Source organism: Schistocerca nitens, chromosome 1 (genome assembly GCF_023898315.1).
Source record: "Schistocerca nitens isolate TAMUIC-IGC-003100 chromosome 1, iqSchNite1.1, whole genome shotgun sequence".
Lineage (NCBI taxonomy): Eukaryota > Metazoa > Arthropoda > Insecta > Orthoptera > Acrididae > Schistocerca > Schistocerca nitens.
In genome coordinates, this window is record NC_064614.1 from 39,530,774 (window position 1) to 39,553,324 (window position 22,551).

Consider the following 22,551-nt stretch of genomic DNA (forward strand, 5'->3'; position numbering starts at 1 on the left):
TAAGGGAACGTCTTTGGATTGTATTTTGCTGTGTCATACGAGGCCTTTTCATTTGGAGAGACTGCTGGGACCGTGCAACCACCAGCAGAAACACATTCAGTCACTTCATGTGTGACTATCCGCCACGGTGCCGCCCACTCCGAATGGGAGCTCCCCCCATGGTCACTACCCTGCCACAGCAATGGTTACCTAGCCAGTAATCTGTTGTTTGGAGTCCCCGTGCCCCAGTCATGGTGGGCACATACTCTGTGGCATACATGGGAAGTGTGCAGCACTGGCACCAGCAGTGCAATCCCTGCATGGCCAGGGGGCTACCACTGTGCATGTACTTGATGACTCCTTCCTCCCACAACAGGCTGTCTACCATGCTGTGTTTTGAGCATACTACAACAACAGGAAGGGAAGGTGCCAGGATAGAAGGGCACAGAGGCAGAACATACACCATAGTGGGTGACCTTCTCTGCATGATACACACTTCATCTGTAAAATTTGGAAAAGACGGCAGGTCAAACACCAAATGAGAACCAAGAAAGGTGAAGACAGCATCAGAAGTGAAACTGGAAATCAAGACCAAAACTGTGAACCAGGTCCAAGCAGGGCCTGTATCAAAAGGACCATCCAGCAGAAAGTCAGAAGAAGAAAGAGATAGTCAAATGTGTAGGTTTGCGGCATGGAAAGAGGAAGTAGTGCTGCAAAGGGTGGGCCCCAGTGGTAGCCAAGCATAAACTTATCAAAGATAGTGAGCCCCTTGGTAAGGTGGGGGAGGAGGGGTGAGGGGGGGGGGGTGTGAGGTGTGTGTCTGACATCAGACATGGTGCAGATTGGAGGTTCTGTGTGCTGTCTGGGTCCAGATCCACAGAGTTAATGGACAAAGGATGGAGAATTAGGAATTCCAGGCATACACTACCAGGAATGGTGTCTTGGAACAGGACCCTACATCTGCTTTAGTTGATCTTTGGAGAAAGATAGCTGAGGTGTGGCTGATCTGGAGATAGAGATGCTGGTTCTCGTGGAGGATGTCTTAGGTATGGACACTAGGATCACCTAGTGGCCTTGCTGGGCAAAGGTGGAGCCACATATCCAAACAGGTGTACATCTGAATGTACATGCCCAATTGAGGACGCCCACCTTAAATAGCATATGTTCTTCTTTTTGCTCTGATGGAGGCTGCAACAGATCTAAAAGGCAACGATAAAGGTGTTCATGTGAAACATCTACCGAGCTTCTCTCTTGAAACAGTGTTACCCAGTATGAGGATAAAAAGGAGATCAGTGCAGAATTGATAGGAGTCAATGTCAAGATTTTTTCCATCTATATCGTAAACATTCTCACAAAAGGCTATGCCATTAAACATAGGATGAAACAGAAATTCAGTAACACACTTATTCCATTCCGGATGCAAAACCACTGAAACTCTGTGGGTGTAAACGGAGGACAATAATCCATGACAAGAGTTTGAGGGGCTTCTACAATAGAAAAAATAGTTGTAAGAGCCTTTGTGGTATTTTCTGTCGTAGTCCATTGAATTTTTATTGTGTTTAATATCAACCATCCGGCCCCATGAAATGGGCCTGTGAAGCCCCCATGCACCTGATCCCACAGCTGGTAGGTTTGGGGCAGTGCTGGTTGCTACAATTGCCAAGCTTGACATTTTTGAGCCTCACCCACAATATCGTCATCCACTTGTGGGCTATACATGTATTGTCGGGAAAGAGGGTTCATTTTGAAAACACCACATGGGAACTGATGCGGGAGGAATGCAGAACCTCCAGAATCACTATTCGACACTTGGTGGTCATCTGTTTCATCAATGGGCCACCTTTGTTTCATCAATGGGCCACCTTTGAAAAGACGAACATGGTATTGTGAAAAAAAGTTCTGCTTGTACAATCTGGTAAATCAGTCTCAAAACATCAAATTGTTATGGACAGTTTGTAACCTCCCTCTCACTAATCAGCCTATCCTGCTCGCGATATAAAATATGACCGTGGATCGCGTGTATGCCTAATGGAGTTTTTCTAATTGGATAAAGCTATCTTTCCTGTAGAAGTGATACTGATAAGTAGGAGGAAAGTGTACAACTGATCCTTCTCATGGAAAGTCTACTAAAAATAAAAAGTAATTAAACCAAACAGGGCTATAATTTGGAAAATGAAAGTTACTTTGTGCATTCACTCACAAACAACACTGGACAGAAAAGGGGTACCACTGATCATGAATCCAAAAGTTACACTAATGCATGAAAAGCAAATAATTAATGGTCACCAGCCCACTAGGGCAATTTCCATCCAAAATCCTGTACAAGATGATGGGAAAGAAAAACATGTATTATTAAACACTGACGTGTCAACTGAAGGTTGTCACGTTTTTTTGACACAATTTTGAAGTGCATATGTAATGATAAAGAAAGCTGACAAGTCACTGTTATGTTTGGCATTAAATTTTGAAAAAGGCAATCAAGTAATTAAACTGTTTGTTAGTATTGAACTTTGTTACATGAACAATGACTTTCAGTGACCCAACATAACGTCATCAAAGAAATTTAGAAAAAAAGCAAGCACTATTTATTTTGCCATTACTTATTTTGCAAATTGGATTTCATATTATTGTCTGAACAACTGAGCCTTTTTTTACTGACTTGAAAAGAATTAAATACTAGAATATGTACCAAACCAAACAGCCATGTGCTCCAAGCTATATGTAAAATAAATAAAACTTCAGCACTCTTAATTGATGCATTTCTTTAGATTTGGATTTTTTCCAGTGATTGATTCTCAAACTTAAAAATGAAATTGCTCTACTTTAGTCATATACTGAAACCTCTGTTGCACAACAGTGAATTGAAAGTAGACTGATGCTAAAATTCTTAAAAGTGAAACTATTTATTTATAAACTGGCTGTAACTATTCAATTTGTTTCTTATGACACTTAGTTAACATATAAGGGAAAAAAAGGACCATGGATCCTTTTTGGTAACAATGTCTGGGGGCAATGAGGACACAATCACCCTGAGATTAATGGATTATTATTTAAATAAATTTTATCAATCAAATCACATTCAGTTGTGCTGCTGGGTTAGCCGTTAATACTTTCTACCAATGAACAGTCTTACTTCAGTGCTGTGCATACGTTGAAACTCTGAGCCAACAACAAACTGTGTTGCTGGATCTGCTGCTGTTGTTGAAGACGGTAGCATTTTGTGGAGCCACAGCTAATTACAGGAATGGGCAATCGTAATTAATACAGCCTCTTCTGCCCAACCACTGTCCACTCCTGCTACAAGACATCTGGCTGGCGCGTGTACATGATGCCGCCGAAAATGGTACTCTCTACTGTGAGAGCGTTAACACCACACTTCCGCACACTACAAGTGCTGGAACCCGTCTCTCTCTCTCTCTCTCTCTCTCTCTCTCTCTCTTTCTTTCTCCGTGCTCTCCATGCAACAACTCCCTACCCAAAGATTTTACAAGGCACAAGCACTGCTATTATCGTCGCTAGTCGATGAAAATAACAATTCTTTTGACTTTTTCTCAGAGCTTATAAGTTTCACAGTAAGACACAGATAAATACAATGAAAAGTCAACAGACTTCTACCTAAATTTACACATACAGTGAAGCAATGTCCTTACTTATTAAAAGAATGCATTTAAATTACAAATATTTACATACAATTCAGAAAAAAAAAATTATGTATCAGTAGCAGGTGACATGCATCCTGCATTTTTGGTGTTACATGTGCCCCACATTTCATGACTTTTTTTTTTTTTTTTTTTAAGGGAAACAAATTCAGGGAATGTCCTAAAATTTAAACAAACAGAAATTCAGGTGCATACAGTTATGCATAAAATCCAATAATCGCTTTGTTATCAATTCAAATAATTATTGTAGTTATGTAGGGGGCACGTTATTTACATGACAACCCTGTGTCATTATTACTCAAAACAGTATTGTTGACAACACATCTTAAGAACTAACACTTCCTTCAAGAAATCAGTAAGTTTAAAATTACTACAAATATTATGAAAAGTGTACTCAATATTGGCATAGAAAAATTCAAGCATTGGAAGGTATATAAAGAATAGTAAAAAAATTTAGAAACAGGATAAGAAATAGTAATAACGAAATTCATTACATAAATGTATATAATGAACTTGAAATTTTTTTTTCAAGTGTCCTCTCACCTTGCGCGAGTGAGTGTGTTTTAAATAAAGTCGATACCAAACATAAACATTTACATCAAAACCTTTAACAGGTGGCGCTGAAAGAAAACCAATTCGTGTTGCACACACACATTTACGAAGAACGCCACAGCGCTACAAGAGCCAGCAACGACTCAGTTCAAGTGGAGCATTGTTGCATGCACCATAGCGGCAAGCTAGATCTCCTTGTTTGTGTATGCAGCAAAGAGTCCTCTTTTTACTTCCATCACAGTGGATAACTCAACACTGTCCATTATTACACACATGTACACAGACCTGAAACTTACAGTTCGTCTAAGTGCATCGGTCATAACTCACATCATACAGATTACAATAAAATTTTAACATTATACATATATTAAAAACAAAGATTCCATGACTTACGAAACGGGAAAGCGATGGTAGATAGACACAATAAAAAAACACACAAACACACACACAGAATTTCAAAAAAAATGGTTCAAATGGCTCTGAGCACAATCGGACTCAACTGCTGAGGTCATTAGTCCCCTAGAACTTAGAACTAGTTAAACCTAACTAACCGAAGGACATCACAAACATCCATGCCCGAGGCAGGATTCGAACCTGCGACCGTAGCGGTCTTGCGGTTCCAGACTGCAGCGCCTTTAACCGCACGGCCACTTCGGCCGGCCACAGAATTTCAAGCTTTCACAACCAACGGTTGCTTTGTCAGGAAAGAGGGAAGGAGAGGGAAAGACGAAAGGATGTGGGTTTTAAGGGAGAGGGTAAGGAGTCATTCCAATCCCGGGAGCGGAAAGACTTACCTTAGGGGGAAAAAAGGACAGGTATACACTCGCACACACACACATATATCCATCCACACATATACAGACACAAGTAGACATATTTAAAGGCGAAGAGTTTGGGCAGAGATGTCAGTCGAGGCGGAAGTGCAGAGGCAAAGATGTTGTTGAATGACAGGTGAGGTATGAGTGGCGGCAACTTGAAATTAGCAGAGGTTTAGGCCTGGTGGACAACGGGAAGAGAGGATATATTGAAGGGCAAGTTCCCATCTCCAGAGTTCGGATACGTTGGTGTTAGTGGGAAGTGTCCAGGTAACCCGGATGGTGTAACACTGTGCCAAGATGTGCTGGCCGTGCACCAAGGTATATTTAGCCACAGGGTGATCCTCATTATCAACAAACACTGTCTGCCTGTGTCCATTCATGCGAATGGACAGTTTGTTGCTGGTCATTCCCACATAGAAAGCGTCACAGTGTAGGCAGGTCAGTTGGTAAATCATGTGGGTGCTTTCACACGTGGCTCTGCCTTTGATCGTGTACACCTTCCGGGTTACAGGACTGGAGTAGGTGGTGGTGGGAGGGTGCATGGGACAGGTTTTACACCGGGGGCGGATACAAGGGTAGGAGCCAGAGGGTAGGGAAGGTGGTTTGGGGATTTCATAGGGATGAACCAAGAGGTTACAAAGGTTAGGTGGACAGCGGAAAGACACTCTTGGTGGAGTGGGGAGGATTTCATGAAGGATGGATCTCATTTCGGGGCAGGATTTGAGGAAGTCGTATCCCTGCTGGAGAGCCACATTCAGAGTCTGGTCCAGTCCCGGAAAGTATCCTGTCACAAGTGGGGCGCTTTTGTGGTTCTTCTGTGGGGGATTCTGGGTTCGAGGGGATGAGGAAGTGGCTCTGGTTATTTGCTTCTGTACCAGGTCGGGAGGGTAGTTGCGGGATGCGAAAGCTGTTTTCAGGTTGTTGGTGCAATGGTTCAGGGATTCACGACTGGAGCAGATTCATTTGCCATGAAGGCCTAGGCTGTTGGGAAGGGACTGTTTGATATGGAATGGGTGGCAGCTGTCATAATGGAGGTACTGTTGCTTGTTGGTGGGTTTGATGTGGATGGATGTGTGAAGCTGGCCATTGGACAGATGGAGGTCAACGTCAAGGAAAGTGGCATGGGATTTGGAGTAGGACCAGGTGAATCTGATGGAACCAAAGGAGTTGAGGTTGTTGAGGAAATTCTGGAGTTCTTCTTCACTGTGAGTCCAGATCATGAAGATGTCATCAATAAATCTGTACCAAACTTTGGGTTGGCAGGCCTGGGTAACCAAGAAGGCTTCCTCTAAGTGACCCATAAATAGGTTGGCATATGAGGGGGCCATCCTGGTACCCATGGCTGTTCCCTTTAATTGTTGGTATGTCTGGCCTATAAAAGTGAAGAAGTTGTGAGTCAGGATGAAGCTGGCTAAGGTGATGTTTTTTTATTGTGTCTATCTACCAGCGCTTTCCCGTTTGGTAAGTCATGGAATCTTTGTTTTTAATATATTTTTCCCATGTGGAATGTTTCTTTCTATTTTATGTATAACATTATACATACATATACAAAGTTCGCAAACTTCACTAAGACTAGAATAGCACATAATGGCTTGGTTTCTCTTTTCACATTTCAGACTAATTAGTCCTTTACTGGTACAATTTTAAGTCGACAATATTATACACACCTAATAGTTTGGCTGATTAAGGAAAAGCTAAACAGTTAGTGTTAGTAAGAGGTACACTGATAATCTCAAATGGTTCATTGTAAATGAATTTAAATTTTGAAATTTCAATGTCGATCTCACTTGACTTTTCGTGTGCTTTAACAAATACAGATCACCAATAGCAAATTTGGCAAACTGTGCTTTAGTGTCATGACCCCGTATTCATGCTTTAGCTTTCTTTTTCATCATTTCTGGTAAGTGTTCTTTCTTTACTTCAAGGTTAATATCAACTCTCAGAGGGAAATCAATCATCTCTTCCACTAAACTTTTAGACTTACGGTCTAATAGTATTTCTTCCGGAGTGTAGTCCGTGGATTCATGCATTAAGATGTTCATTATTTTCTCAAATTCACCGACGTAATTGCCCCATGAACTGTGATTGTGGTGACAATATGTTCGGCAAAGCCAACCTAATTCACGCATGTACTATTCCATGGGATTCCCGCTCAGCAATAGGCCGAAATGTAATTTCATTACTTTTCATTCCTTCATTTTGTAATTGAGAAGTAAATTGCACTCCGTTATCAGACAAAACTGCTTTTGGTTTGCTGACGTGCACAAAGTAATCATTAACAAATCTGTTATAAACCGCTCTAGTGTTGCCTGTCTTATCAGATATAACTTGATGAACTTAGAAAATGTTTCTAGCACCACTAATATGTACGCGAAATTCCCTGAAGTCCTGGCAGTGGACCATAGAGGTCCATACAAACCAAATCCAGCACATCTTTAGGTCTTATGCTCTGCATAGGGCCACAGTGCGTGCAATTCGTTACCTTCACCCTCTGACACTTATCACATGTCTTTATTCTTTCAGCAACTCTTTTTTTGCATATTATTAAAATTTACAACTTCCGCTAGCTTCTCAGTGCACTTCTTTGGTCCACAATGACCATAAGCTAAATGATAATATTCAATTATCACTGCGACGTACTTGGCTGGCCAACACACTCGCCAGTTATTGCTATCTTCACCTTTACGTATGTACAAGATATGGTTATATATTTTGTAATACTTTCTAGGTTTCTCCCCTTTTCTACTCTTTTCGTCATACTTGTTCTTAATAATTATTAGATAGTCATCCTCGTGTTGATGACGCGCATGTTTTTACAGATGCTCTCTACTCTTTTACGACCTTCTACATCTTAAAAGCAGTACAATTTCAGTATGCCTTCAGACTCGTCCTCCACAAGCCAATGATTGGTTTCAGGGCAAATGTGACAGTGTGTCCACTATACAGTTGTCTGATCCTCCCATGTAACAAATGTTATAGTAAAACTGCTGCAAGAAAAGAGACTACCGTGTCAATTTTTCATGCAGTAAACAACAATCCTTTAGCTAAGTGAGTGCCTTGTGACCCATGTGAATTATCACCTTTTGGTCCCACAAATAACCTTTAAATTTTCTGAAATCCCATACGATAGCGAGACATTCTTTCTCATAAATCGTATAGTAACCCTCACATTTCGTCAACGTTCGGCTTGCAAATGCGACTTTTCTGTATTCCTTATTTTCTGTTTCTCCTACCTCTTTAAACAATTCTACTCCTAAGCCATAGTTAGATGAGTCAGTTCCCATATGAAATGATAACACAAGATCAAGATGGTACAATATGTTATTCTGTAGTAATTCATTTTGCAGTCTTTCAAATGTGGTCTGACGCTCGTCAGTCCACTCAAATGGCATATTTTTTCACAATAAATTGTTCAGGTTTGGATCATTGAATGTGTGCCCCTGCACAAACTTGTGATAAAATCCTGAGAACCCTAGGAAACTCTTTAACTGTTTCCTAGTCTTCGGCAGAGGACAGTTCTTTATTGCCTCCACTTTCTGTGGATCTTTAGTGATACCCTCTGTTGTCACAATGTGACCAAGAAAATTCAGTTCTTTCTTCACAAACTCACACTTCTTCAGTTTCAGCTTCATTCCACCTTTGCATAACACACTGAAAACTTCATCTAACAATTTGCTATGTTCTCACCATGATGAATTCGCCAGCAGCAAATCGTCCACATACACTATCCGTTTTGAGCTCAGGGCAGTGCCTAACACCTTATCTAGGGCCCTGATAAAGACAGAAACAGATATATTCAGGCCGAATGGCACTACCTTGTACTAGTAACATCGGCCTGCATATAAAAATGCTGTATATTTCCTACACTCATCTTCTAAGGCTATTAGCCATACCCAACTGTTAGGTCAAGGCTAGTCATAAACTGTACATTGTGAAATCTTCGCAGTATCTCTCCCATACTTTCTGGTCTGTCCGTCTCACGTTGAACGACCTTGTTCAAAGTGTGTGTGTCTATCACAATCCTGACACTAGCATCTCTCTTTCCTGCTGTTTATTAGGGGATTGTTATAGGGACTGGTACTCTGCTCTATAAATTTCCATTCTAACACTCAATTTATCTCTTGTAGGACAGCCTCCTTGGTCTTACAAAGAATGGTTCATGGGGTATTACATTTAACTTGCACTGATACCCAGTAACGAGCCCCGGTTTATTTGAAAACATGTTCTTGTTTCTCATTATTATGTCATATAGGTCTCATTTTTGTTCAGGCGGAGCATTTGGCAATCTGTCTACAATGCTCTGTAATTCATCATCCAAACAATTGTTGATGTTCATATTGTGGATACCATAGTATTCCATTTTTCTGCCTAAACCAATCTCATTAGGACAAGTAACAATATGAATAGGTTTGTATTCACTACTCACATCGTCACTCGTTTCATCGAAACTCACATTTACTTCGGTCTTGTCTTTGGAAATGCAGTTCATGGTCTTATTACTGCAGTTAATAATTGCGCAATTTTTAACAACCAATCTAACCCCACAATAATATCGGTGCACAGATCTGGCATGACGACAAATTCCTGTTCGAATAGTTCTCCTTGAATCTAAAAACATATAAATATTTGGTTTGGTATCGGTTTACTATTTCTTCTGGTAGCACCGATTATTTTGACTCCCGTTACTGGCATTACTACTACTTCTGGTTTATTTTTGAGTAATTCAAATATTTTTTCCCAACATAGCTTTAGCTCTGCCCCTGTAGCAATTAAAATTTGCATTTGTAGGCTGCACAAATTAATGGGCACTACAATCTGTCTACACCTGTCATTTTCAATGGTTAGGTCTTCCCACAACAAATCCTCATCTATCTCCAGGTCATCCCAGAAAAATCCATCTGGTTCTGATGCCGATAGTGGTTGGAATACACACACAGGAGAGGTAAATGCCAGGATTTGTACTGGCTGTTATGCATTGAGTGTACTGAAAACATGTGCTAGCCTGAAAACATTAACCAGTGCATACTATGCTTACATACAAGCCCACCTAAAATAAGGTGTAATATTCTGGGGAAATTCTCCAACTGCTCTGAGCACATTCAGAATCCAGAAGAGAGCAATGAGGATTACTACTGGGAGCAAACCCAGAGACTCCTGCAAACCCATCTTCAGAAAGTTGGAAATCCTTACACTGCCTTGCCTCTACATTCTTGAGACTCTAACATTTTTCAGAAACCACATAGTGCCAACTGACCCCAGAGTCGTAAAGAATAATGAAATACATGAACACAACACCAGGAAAAATGCAAACCTGCATGTTATACGTACAAACACTCAACTGTGTAAAAAGGGAGCTTTCCACATGGGCCTCCAACTGTTCAACAATCTTCCCACTAGTATTAAGTCCATTGAAGACAACATAAAATTTAGCAAAGCCGTGAAGTCATATTTGTTGTGTCACTGTTTTTACTCTCTAAATGAATACTTAGAAAAGTAATCTTACTGTTTGTGTTAAATTGAAAACATTGAGCAATATAATACATTAGGATACTATAGGCCTATGTTAATATATGTTAACAATGTTAAATGATATGTTTAAAAACAAAGATGATGTGACTTACCAAACGAAAGTGCTGGCAGGTCGATAGACACACAAACAAACACAAACATTCAAGCTTTCGCAACCAACGGTTGCTTCATCAGGAAATAGGGAACTACTGCGAAAGCAAAGAGAGCTTCACTCCAAGTTTAAACGCAGCCAAAACCTCTCAGACAAACAGAAGCTAAACAATGTCAAAGTTAGCGTAAGGAGAGCTGTGCGTGAAGCGTTCAGTGAATTCAAAAGTAAAATTCTATGTACCGACTTGACAGAAAATCCTAGGAAGTTCTGGTCTTGCATTAAATCAGTAAGTGGCTTGATACAGCATATCCAGACACTCCGGGATGATGATGGCATCGAAACAGAGGATGACACACGTAAAGCTGAAATACTAAACACCTTTTTCCAAAGCTGTTTCACAGAGGAAGACTGCACTGCAGTTCCTTCTCTAAATCCTCGCACAAACGAAAAAATGGCTGACATCGAAATAAGTGTCCAAGGAATAGAAAAGCAACTGGAATCAGTCAGCAGAGGAAAGTCCACTGGACCTGACGGGATACCAATTCGATTCTACACAGAGTACGCGAAAGAACTTGCCCCCCTTCTAACAGCCGTGTACCGCAAGTCTCTAGAGGAACGGAGGCTTCCAAATGATTGGAAAAGAACACAGGTAGTCCCAGTCTTCAAGAAGGGTCGTCGAGCAGATGCACAAAACTATAGACCTATATCTCTGACGTCGATCTGTTGTAGAATTTTAGAACATGTTTTTTGCTCGAGTATCATGTCGTTTTTGGAAACCTGGAATCTACTATGTAGGAATCAACATGGATTCCGGAAACAGTGATCGTGTGAGACCCAACTCGCTTTATTTGTTCATGAGACCCAGAAATATTAGATTCATTGGGAGGTGCTTAGAAAATGTAGTCCATCAACAAAGGATGGTAGGTAGATGCTATTTTTCTTGACTTCCGGAAGGCGTTCGATACAGTTCCGCACTGTCGCCTCATAAACAAAGTAAGAGCCTACGGAATATCAGATCAGCTGTGTGGCTGGATTGAAGAGTTTTTAGCAAACAGAACACAGCATGTTGTTATCAATGGAGAGACGTCTACAGACGTTGAAATAACCTCTGGCGTGCCACAGGGGAGTGTTATGGGACCATTGCTTTTCACAATATATATATAAATGACCTAGTAGATAGTGTCGGAAGTTCCATGCAGCTTTTCACAGATGATGCTGTAGTATACAGAGAAGTTGCAGCATTAGAAAATTGTAGCGAAATGCAGGAAGATCTGCAGCGGATAGGCACTTGGTGCAGGGAGTGGCAACTGTCCCTTAACATAGACAAATATAATGTATTGCGAATACATAGAAAGAAGGATCCTTTATTGTATGATTATATGATAGCGGAACAAACACTGGTAGCAGTTACTTCTGTAAAATATCTGGGAGTATGCATGCGGAACGATTTGAAGTGGAATGATCATATAAAATTAATTGTTGGTAAGGCGGGTACCAGGTTGAGATTCATTGGGAGAGTGTTTAGAAAATGTAGTGGCTTACAAAACACTCGTTCGACCTATACTTGAGTGTTGCTCACCAGTGTGGGATCCGTACCAGATCGGGTTGATGGAGGAGATAGAGAAGATCCAAAGAAGAGCGGCGCATATCGTCACAGGGTTATTTGGTAACCGTGATAGCGTTACAGAGATGTTTAATAAACTCAAGTGGCAGACTCTGCAAGAGAGGCGCTCTGCATCGCAGTGTAGCTTGCTCGCCAGGTTTCGAGAGGGTGCGTTTCTGGATGAGGTATCAAATATATTGCTTTCCCCTACTTATACCTCCCGAGGAGATCACGAATGTAAAATTAGAGAGATTAGAGTGCGCACAGAGGCTTTCAGACAGTCATTCTTGCGGCGAACCATACGCGACTGGAACAGGAAAGGGAGGTAATGACAGTGGCACGTAAAGTGCCCTCCGCCACACACCGTTGGGTGGCTTGCGGAGTATAAATGTAGATGTAGATGTAGATGTAGAGGGAAAGACGAAAGGATGTGGGTTTTAAGGGAGAGGGTAAGGAGTCATTCCAATCCCGGGAGCAGAAAGACTTACCTTAGGGGGAAAAAAGGACAGGTATACACTCGCGCACACACACACACACACACACACACACACACATATCCATCCGCACATACACAGACACAAGCAGACATTTGTAAAGGCCATTATCGCCAAATTCATCTCGCCCCTCCTCGTAACATCCCCCTCTGTTTTAAATAGGACTAGCGTCGCTGGGGTTGGCTACTTAAAAAATTTCATTTGGACAAGCCTGCCGTTCAGGTACAGAGCTTTCTGTTTCAAAAACACTAATTTCTTGCAGGCTGAGAAGCATCAATTTCTGTCTGCTGCCCCCATTAGCACACCTCCCATACAATCCTCTATAACTTTTCAGTTCATCGTACATCTGACTGAATTGACCTAACCACACCTCCTTGCATTCCACATTTCCCTGCTCAATAACAGAAACTTTATTCGAAATCAGCTCTATTACTTCCGCTGGCAACTCATACTCTACTGAAACTTGCGTAACCGTTGTTGCTTTAACAGTGGCCACTTCCTTCTCCCCTACCGGTACACTAATATCATTATTACTTTTACGAGCAGTGACAGCTGCATCAGCTGCTGTTCCCAGCTCAGTTATCATTACTCTAGGTGCGTTGCTCTCTCTCTCTCTCTCTCTCTCTCTCTCTCTCTCTTGCACATTCTTCCATCGCTGAGTTATCCTTTCAGATTTATCATAGCGGTATTGTCTAGGTTTTCGTTTGGGCTGCCAAGGTCTCCCCACACCCTGTGGGCCCCTAACTGGTGCAGCTAGTTGTTTCCCTGACTAATTCCAACAGACCTGTTGCTACGAGCCTGCCGTGATTTATCATTTCACTCCTGTCTACTGCATTCCTCCAAGGACCACCTACCATATACACTTGATACTGGCACCTATCATTTCTACAGTTGTGGGTATTGTTACTATGACCATGATTGTTATAGTGCCTTGGATTGTTATTACCATGGTGTTTGCTACCATTATTGCCATGGTTATTGTTATTGTTCTGGTTGTGACTATGGTTGTAATTGTTACCATTCCCACAGCCTTTAACATTTTTGCAGTTATTCCGCCAATTGTCTTCCTCTTTTACTTTCTCTTAAAATGCAGCAATCGTTCTCGAACTACTGCCGATGTATCTCTTGGAGTCATCTGGAAGCTTCTGCCACAGTCCCCAGACAATCTCCTATTCAGTTTTCCGATCACGCAAATATTCCAATTTGCAAATCCAGTTTCCACAAAATTTTTTCATGGAGCCACATGTGTTTTACATTATAGGGCCTCGACACTACGAAATCACGCTATACACACTCTTGTTTCTGCTCTGACCAATACTCTTTCAAGAATGCATTTTTGAACTCTTGAAACGTCATGTTTGCTATATCGAGGTTTAAGCCCTATCGCTTAGCCTCGCCAGCTAAGAAGTCGATTACTGCATTTATTCTTCTCTTGTCTGTCCATGATTCCGGCAATACCCTTTCACAATTTTTAATGAAGTCGGTAGCATGCAGTCCACCCTGCTCTTTGAGGGGATCGAAACGCTCTTCCTTCGCTGATATTTCAGCACTATGTGCGTGGTATGACACATAGTGCTCTATGGATTCGCCAATCAACATAGTGCTGATTTTCTCCTAATTGTTTCTCTAACTCATTTATTCTTGCAACTATTTGGCATGTGGTAACTGATAACATTCCCACCTGCTGCTTCTTTTCATTACACACAACCAAGTGTCTATTTACTTTAGCACCTATGTCTGATACGAAAGTCTGTAAACTCGTTATTTTCCGTACATCATCTTCTCAAGCTACTTTTAATTTTTTAGCTACCTTGCTCTCTATTGTAGGACCAACAGTCTCTACCAGTTTCTGTTTGATCCTCCCTACTTCAGTTTCAAAATGAATATTTATGTCTCCTATCTTTGTTTGTGCTTCCTCCATGTCACGCTTCAGATTACTGATTTCGGTACTCAGTGCTAAAACTTCTGGTCCAATTTTATCTACCTTTGTGTTAACAATTCCAATATTACCATTAACAGTTTTAATTGCTTTATTCTGGTCATCTATTTTTGCTGATTGGGCATCCATTTTAATGATTAATGAACTGAACAAATCTTTTATATTTCCAGAAATCACAGATTGCAACACCGGTTATGTCTTAATAGATTCCTCGTATCCATCATCAATATGGTCTGTTTTACTTTTTATTCTGTATTCCGTAGCATTTGCAAGTGCCTGGAATTCACTTTCTGAGATTGTTCGATTTTCAGCAGCAGCGTCTGTGATGCTAGCCGCCAAACTCTGAACAATGGGTCCCACTTCCTGAGTTGTGCATTGTTTGATCGATTGTTCCGAATTTGGTACAATCATATTACTCATTTCACCTAATTTATTCACGGTGCCCTGTTTGCTGATTACTGTGAAATTTAGATGTGCGAATTATTTCTGCCTCTTACTATTATTGTATGTGAGTGACTTTGCAGCAACAAGTTATTATTCACTACAAAACTACACAATGCAAATTCATGCACAGAACAATACCAAAACTGATATTGTCCAGTCACCTGCGTTGCCATGTGTAATCTCCCTCTTACTAATCGGCCTATCCTGCTGGCAATATAAAATATGATCGTGGATCGCGTGTATGTCTAATGGTTTTCTTCTAATTGGATAAGGCTATCTTTCCCGAAGAAGTGATACCGATAAGTAGGAGGAAAGTGTACAACCGACCCTTCTGATGGAAAGTCTACTAAAAATAAAAAGTAATTAAACCAAATAGTGCTATAATTAGGAAAATGAAAGTTATTTTGTGCATTCACTCACGAACCACACTGGACAGAAAAGGGGTACCACTGATCATGAATCCAAAGGTTACACTAATAAACAAAAGGAAATAATTCCATCCCACTAGGGCAATTTACTTCCAAAAACCTGTACAAGATGATGGGAACACTTACGTTATGCTTGGTATTAAATTTTGAAAAGAGCAATCGGGTAATGATTTGAAAATATGTATGTTAGTATTGAACTTCGTTATGTGAACAATGACTTTCAGTGACCTCAACATAACATCATCATAGAAATTTGGTAAAAGAGCAAACACTTTTTACTTTGCTGTTACTTATTTTGCAAATTGGATTTCATATTATTGTCTGAACAACTGAGCCTTTTTTTACTGACTTGGAAAGAATTAAATACTAGTATTTGTACCAAACCAAACAGCCATATGCTCCAAGTTATACGTAAAATAAATAAAACTTCCACACTCTTAATTTGTGCACTTCTTTAGATTTGGATTTTTTCCAGTGATTGATTCTCAAACTTAAAAAATGAATTTGCTTTACTTTAATCATATACTGAAACCTCTGTTGTATAACGGTGGATTGAAAGTAGACTGAGTCTAAAATTCTTAAAAGTGAAATTATTCATTAATAAACTGGCTGTAACTATTCAGTTTGTTTCTTATGACACTCAGTTAGCATATAAGGGAAAAGAAGGAACAAGGATCCTTTTTGGCAACAATGTCTGGGGGCAATGAGGACACAAACGCCCTCAGTTTAACTGATTGTTATTTAAATAAATTTCATCAGTCAAATCACATTCGGCTGTGCTGCTGGGTTAGCTGTTAATACTTTCTACCAATTAACAGTCTTACTTCAGTGCTGTGCATATGACGAAACTCGGAGCTGACAACGAAACTGTGTTGCTGGATTTGCTGCTATTGTTGAAGACGGTAGCATGTTGTGGAGCCACAACTAATTACAGGAACGGGCAACCATAATTACTACAGCCTCTTCTGCCTGTCCACTGTTCATACTCCTACTACTAGACATCTGGCCGTCTCTCTCTCTCTCTCTCTCTCTCTCTCTCTCTCTCTCTCTACGTGCGCTGTGCGCGACAACTCCCTACCCAAAGATTTTACAATGCACAAGCACTGCTATTATCATTGCTAGGTGATGCAAATAACCATTCCTTTGGCTTTTTTCCCAGAGCTTATAATTTTCACAGTAAGACCCAGATAAATACAATGAAAAGTCAACAACCTCTACCTAAATTTACACATACAGTGAAGCAATGTGCTTACTTATTAAAAGAAAGCATTTAAATTACAAATATTTACATACAATTCAGAAAAAACATTATATATCAGTAGCAGATGTCATGCATCCGGCTTTTTCAGTGTTACAAGGCCATATAACTGTTAAAAATATGGGTTGGTGGTTTGCAAATGCAAAGCTGATGCCCAATAGCTTCCTTACGTATTTCATTGGTTTCAGATCAGATGAGTTGGTGGCCAAGACGTCTAGACATGTACACCTCCATGCTCCTCAAAGCACTGTAGCATGATTCTGAAACTGTGACATGAACAGTTGTCCTGCTCGAAATTCCATCACCATTTGGGAAGACATCAAGCATGAAGGAATGCAGGTGGTCCACAATAATGTTCACATAGCCCACAGCTGTCCAGGTGGACATTACTGCCAAAGGTTTCATGGAAGCCCATGTTTGCCCCTCTTAGGATAATACAGCCCCCACCAGGCTGTGTCCTTAGTGTGGTGCACCTTTTGAACAGCTGTTCACCTGGATCATGGCTTATCCAAAGATGACAACTGACCCAGTGTGACAAGAAATGCAATTAATCTGACTGGGTGATATGTTTCCATTGGTCCACTGCAATCATAATTGCCGATGTTTTTGAATCATCATGGTAACACGAATAGTTTGTCAACTAAGGAATGCGTTTTGAACAGTGTTCTCCACTCACTTGCAATTGCACCTCATTGTAGCGCTGACAGTAGACATGACTATAATCAGATCCATCACAGATCAACACCTATTCTGCTTTACAGAGTAGGTAAGCCTCCAACCTCAATGTTCTGTGAGGAAGGATGCACATCCAACATTTTGTTGTCTACTTGTGCTTTCACCTTCTGTCAACCACTTTTGATAGACGCTCATGAGATCAGTAACTCTGATAATAACATTAAAGCAATTTGAAATACACTCCTGGAAATTGAAATAAGAACACCGTGAATTCATTGTCCCAGGAAGGGGAAACTTTATTGACACATTCCTGGGGTCAGATACATCACATGATCACACTGACAGAACCACAGGCACATAGACACAGGCAACAGAGCATGCACAATGTCGGCACTAGTACAGTGTATATCCACCTTTCGCAGCAATGCAGGCTGCTATTCTCCCATGGAGACGATCGTAGAGATGCTGGATGTAGTCCTGTGGAACGGCTTGCCATGCCATTTCCACCTGGCGCCTCAGTTGGACCAGCGTTCGTGCTGGATGTGCAGACCGCGTGAGACGACGCATCATCCAGTCCCAAACATGCTCAATGGGGGACAGATCCGGAGATCTTGCTGTCCAGGGTAGTTGACTTACACCTTCTAGAGCACGTTGGGTGGCACGGGATACATGCGGACGTGCATTGTCCTGTTGGAACAGCAAGTTCCCTTGCCGGTCTAGGAATGGTAGAACGATGGGTTCGATGACGGTTTGGATGTACCGTGCACTATTCAGTGTCCCCTCGACGATCACCAGTGGTGTACGGCCAGTGTAGGAGATCGCTCCCCACACCATGATGCCGGGTGTTGGCCCTGTGTGCCTCGGTCGTATGCAGTCCTGATTGTGGCGCTCAGCTGCACGGCGCCAAACACGCATACGACCATCATTGGCACCAAGGCAGAAGCGACTCTCATCGCTGAAGACGACACGTCTCCATTCGTCCCTCCATTCACGCCTGTCGCGACACCACTGGAGGCGGGCTGCACGATGTTGGGGCGTGAGCGGAAGACGGCCTAACGGTGTGCGGGACCGTAGCCCAGCTTCATGGAGACGGTTGCGAATGGTCCTCGCCGATACCCCAGGAGCAACAGTGTCCCTAATTTGCTGGGAAGTGGCGGTGCGGTCCCCTACGGCACTGCGTAGGATCCTACGGTCTTGGCGTGCATCCGTGCGTCGCTGCGGTCCGGTCCCAGGTCGACGGGCACGTGCACCTTCCGCCGACCACTGGCGACAACATCGATGTACTGTGGAGACCTCACGCCCCACGTGTTGAGCAATTCGGCGGTATGTCCACCCGGCCTCCCGCATGCCCACTATACGCCCTCGCTCAAAGTCCGTCAACTGCACATACGGTTCACGTCCACGCTGTCGCGGCATGCTACCAGTGTTAAAGACTGCGATGGAGCTCCGTATGCCACGGCAAACTGGCTGACACTGACGGCGGCGGTGCACAAATGCTGCACAGCTAGCGCCATTCGACGGCCAACACCGCGGTTCCTGGTGTGTCCGCTGTGCCGTGCGTGTGATCATTGCTTGTACAGCCCTCTCGCAGTGTCCGGAGCAAGTATGGTGGGTCTGACACACCGGTGTCAATGTGTTCTTTTTTCCATTTCCAGGAGTGTATTATTGAAAGGGAAACAGGGCAACCAAGAGCACAGGAAGACTTTAGTGCCATAAAACTGAATGACAAGTGCACTAACAATCAGAAATTGAAAATATTTTCAATAATCATTTTGTAAATGTTGTGGAGAAAATAGGATCTAGATCTTCACTGGAAGAGGCAAGGCTACTAATAGAAGAGGCCAGACCTGTGCAGTTTGAAACAACGTAATTCCACCAACCTCTCCCTCTGAAATCAGTAAAATAATAAACTCACTGAAAAGTAAAAGCTCTTACGGAATTGATGGCATTTCCAGCATGGTACTTAAAGCGTGTTCCCCCCAGATAAGTAGGATTCCCAGCCACGTATGTAATAGCTCTTTGGAGCAGGGTGTTTTACCCGATAGACTGAAATATGCCATTGTAAAACCATTGCATAAAAAGGGGGATACATCGGATGTCAACAACTACCGCCAAATCTCTCTTCTTACAGCTCTATCAAAAATTTTTGGGAAAGTAATGTATTCAAGAGTAGCTTCCCATATTTGTAAAAATAAAGTACTAACAAAATGTCAGTTTGGTTTTCAGAAAGGCTTTTCAACAGAAAATGTTATATACGCTTTCACTGATCAAATATTACATGCTCTGAATAACCGGACATCACCCATTGGTATTTTTTGTGCTCTCTCAAAGGTCTTGGATTGTGTAAATCATGGAATTCTTTTAGATAAGCTAAATCATTATGGTTTGAGGGGGGGGCAGTGTACAAATGGTTTAATTCATAATTAACTGGAAGAATGCAGAAAGCTGAAATAAGTGGTTCATGCAATGTTAAAACAACAGCTGATTCCTCAAACCGGGGGGGCTATCAAGTACAGGGTCCGACAGGGTTCGGTCTTAGGTCCTTTACTGTTCTTGATATACATTAATGACTTACCATTCCACACTGATGAAGATGCAAAGATAGTTCTTCTTGCTGATGATACAAGTATAGGAATAACATCCAAAAACCAAGAACTAAGTGATGTAATTGTAAATGATGTTTTTCACAAAATTATTAAGTGGTTCTAAGCAAATGGACTCTCTTTAAATTTTGATAAATCACAGTATATACAGTTCCTTACAGTAAATGGCACAACTCCAGTAATAAATATAGACTTTGAACAGAAGTCTGTAGCTAAGGTAGAATTTTCAAAATTTTTAGGTGTGCCCATTGATGAGAGGTTAAACTGGAAGCAACACATTGATGGTCTGCTGAAACGTCTGAGTTCAGCTACATATGCTATTAGGGTTATTGCAAATTTTGGTGATAAGAATCTCAGTAAATTAGCTTACTATGCCTACTTTCATTCACTGCTTTCGTATGGCATCATATTCTGGGGTAATTCATCGTTGAGTAGGAAAGTATTCATTGCTTAAAAACGTGTAATCAGAATAATTGCTGGAGCTCACCCACGGTCATCCTGCAGACATCTATTTAAGGATCTAGGGATCCTCACAGTATATATATTCACTTATGAAATTTGTTGTTAATAATCCAGCCCAGTTCAAAAGTAATAGCAGTGTGCATAGCTATAACACCAGGAGAAAGGATGATCTTCACTATGCAGGGTTAAATCTGACTTTGGCACAGAAAGGGGTAAATTATGGTGCCACAAAAGTCTCTGGTCACCTACCAAACAGCATCAAAAGCCTAACAGATAGCCAACTAACATTTAAAAATAAATTAAATTTCTAGATGACAACTCCTTCTACTCATTGGCTGAATTTTTAGATATAAATTAAAGGCAGTGGGAGGGGGAGGGGGGACGACAACAACAACAACTTCAACATTAGTGTCATACAATATTTTGTGTAACATAATATCTTGTACAGACTTCTTTTATTAACCTGACACTTTCCACATCATTACGAAGTGTCGTATTCATGATCTATGGAACAAGTATTAATCTAATCTAACAGCTGCATGTGAACAGCCAACCAGTTTTGCTGTTACCAGGCACCACACTGTAACAATCTGGGCTTTGTCAAAAATCAAACAATGGGAAATCCAGGATGGAATGTAACAATATTGATCTTCGTCAAAGTCACTTATGTCAGTGGAGTCCCCAAATATGACCCATATTGTCACTAGAATGATGCCCCATTTGTCTCTAGTCTGCTTTTATACTTTCCTTACTATGTCTGTAGCCTACAGAGTCATTGTCTCACAGAGGGCAGTGGTCATACTGTTTTGGCTCGCCTTGTATGTAGATGTAAATGAATTTCAGTTCCTCTGGATGTGAAAACTAGTCATATTATGACTGTATGTGTGTTAAAACATTTTCTGGCTTGCAAGTAATGAGATGTCCCATCAGTATTTAACATGATTCTACACAATGTCTTTACTTGCTTGACGCTCTTGTTATATTGTAATATACAATTTATTTTCAAGTGACTTTAAACACGTTTTTAAAACGTGTATCATCCTTTGTAACTAGTTCCTTTATTACAGATTCTGCAACAACATCAGCACTGTCCTTTCTGCTGGTGGCATTTCACGTTTTGGTGGTTTTTCTGTTTTGAATATGACTGCCTTACGAAAGAGCACAGAAAGGCAAATATTTATGCACTACACGGGAAGGAAGTGACAACAGAAAGACATCTCCAAGAAGAACAGAAATGTGTTTTGAAATGAAGCACTTTTGGTATAGATAGTGCACACTAAGACCTGCAATTTGATCTATCACTTTACTTAAAAAAGTCAAAGAAAGACTGACATGAATATTACAAAAGAAAGACACCCACATATTTTTGAGATTGCAGGAGGGGGCGGGGTGGCATTAGCGATAAGAATAATTCACCTCTCTGAATATCTTGTGTGCTTTCAAAGTTTGAGCCCACACAGTATTTCTCTGTGAAAGCTCTCTCTCTCTCTCTCTCTCTCTCTCTCTCTCCCTAAAATTTTCCCTGAGGTGTCTCACTGGGAGAAAGACTGCTTTTTACCATCTGTCAGCATATTAAGGAATCTTTTTTTACACCTTTTTCCTTGTATTTTATCACATGGAAGAGGTAATCATTTTTCCATTCACTTAGTTTTCACTTAATTAGTTATCATTTCAGTGATGCATATACATTGTTTTGTGTCAAATTTTGCAATTACTGTTGAAACATTATTACTTGTAAATAAAAATAATTTATATAACAGTGATATGTAATGCCAATAAAATTAAATAAAAGTCATTTGTCACTAAGAAACTGCAAGTATTGAGTGATATTATGAAGACCATATTGTTTTTCCTATCCTCCTCCAGAGAACATGGCTTAATTTTTTCATCAATAAGATATTGTTGTCTTGTCATCTTCTAGATGTGGGTCACTGTTTCCTATATGGTACATATGGCACTGCTTTGATTTATTTTAATATTCCATCATTTCTCTTGAGTATCATAACCTTTTTCTTTT

The 22,551-nt window shown here is 41.0% G+C and overlaps 1 protein-coding gene across 2 annotated transcripts in view; it reads left to right on the forward strand.

Annotated features, from left to right (window-relative positions):
* Positions 1-22,344, forward strand: part of LOC126240936 (rh5-interacting protein-like) — a 155,098-nt gene extending 132,754 nt beyond the window's left edge. For both annotated transcript variants that reach the window (XM_049947965.1, XM_049947964.1), the window contains exon 6: positions 21,602-22,344. In XM_049947965.1, the coding sequence (XP_049803922.1) occupies positions 21,602-21,672 (71 nt within the window). In that variant the 3' untranslated portion in view covers positions 21,673-22,344. The remainder of the gene's footprint in view (positions 1-21,601) is intronic.
* The last annotated feature ends 207 nt before the right edge of the window (positions 22,345-22,551 follow it).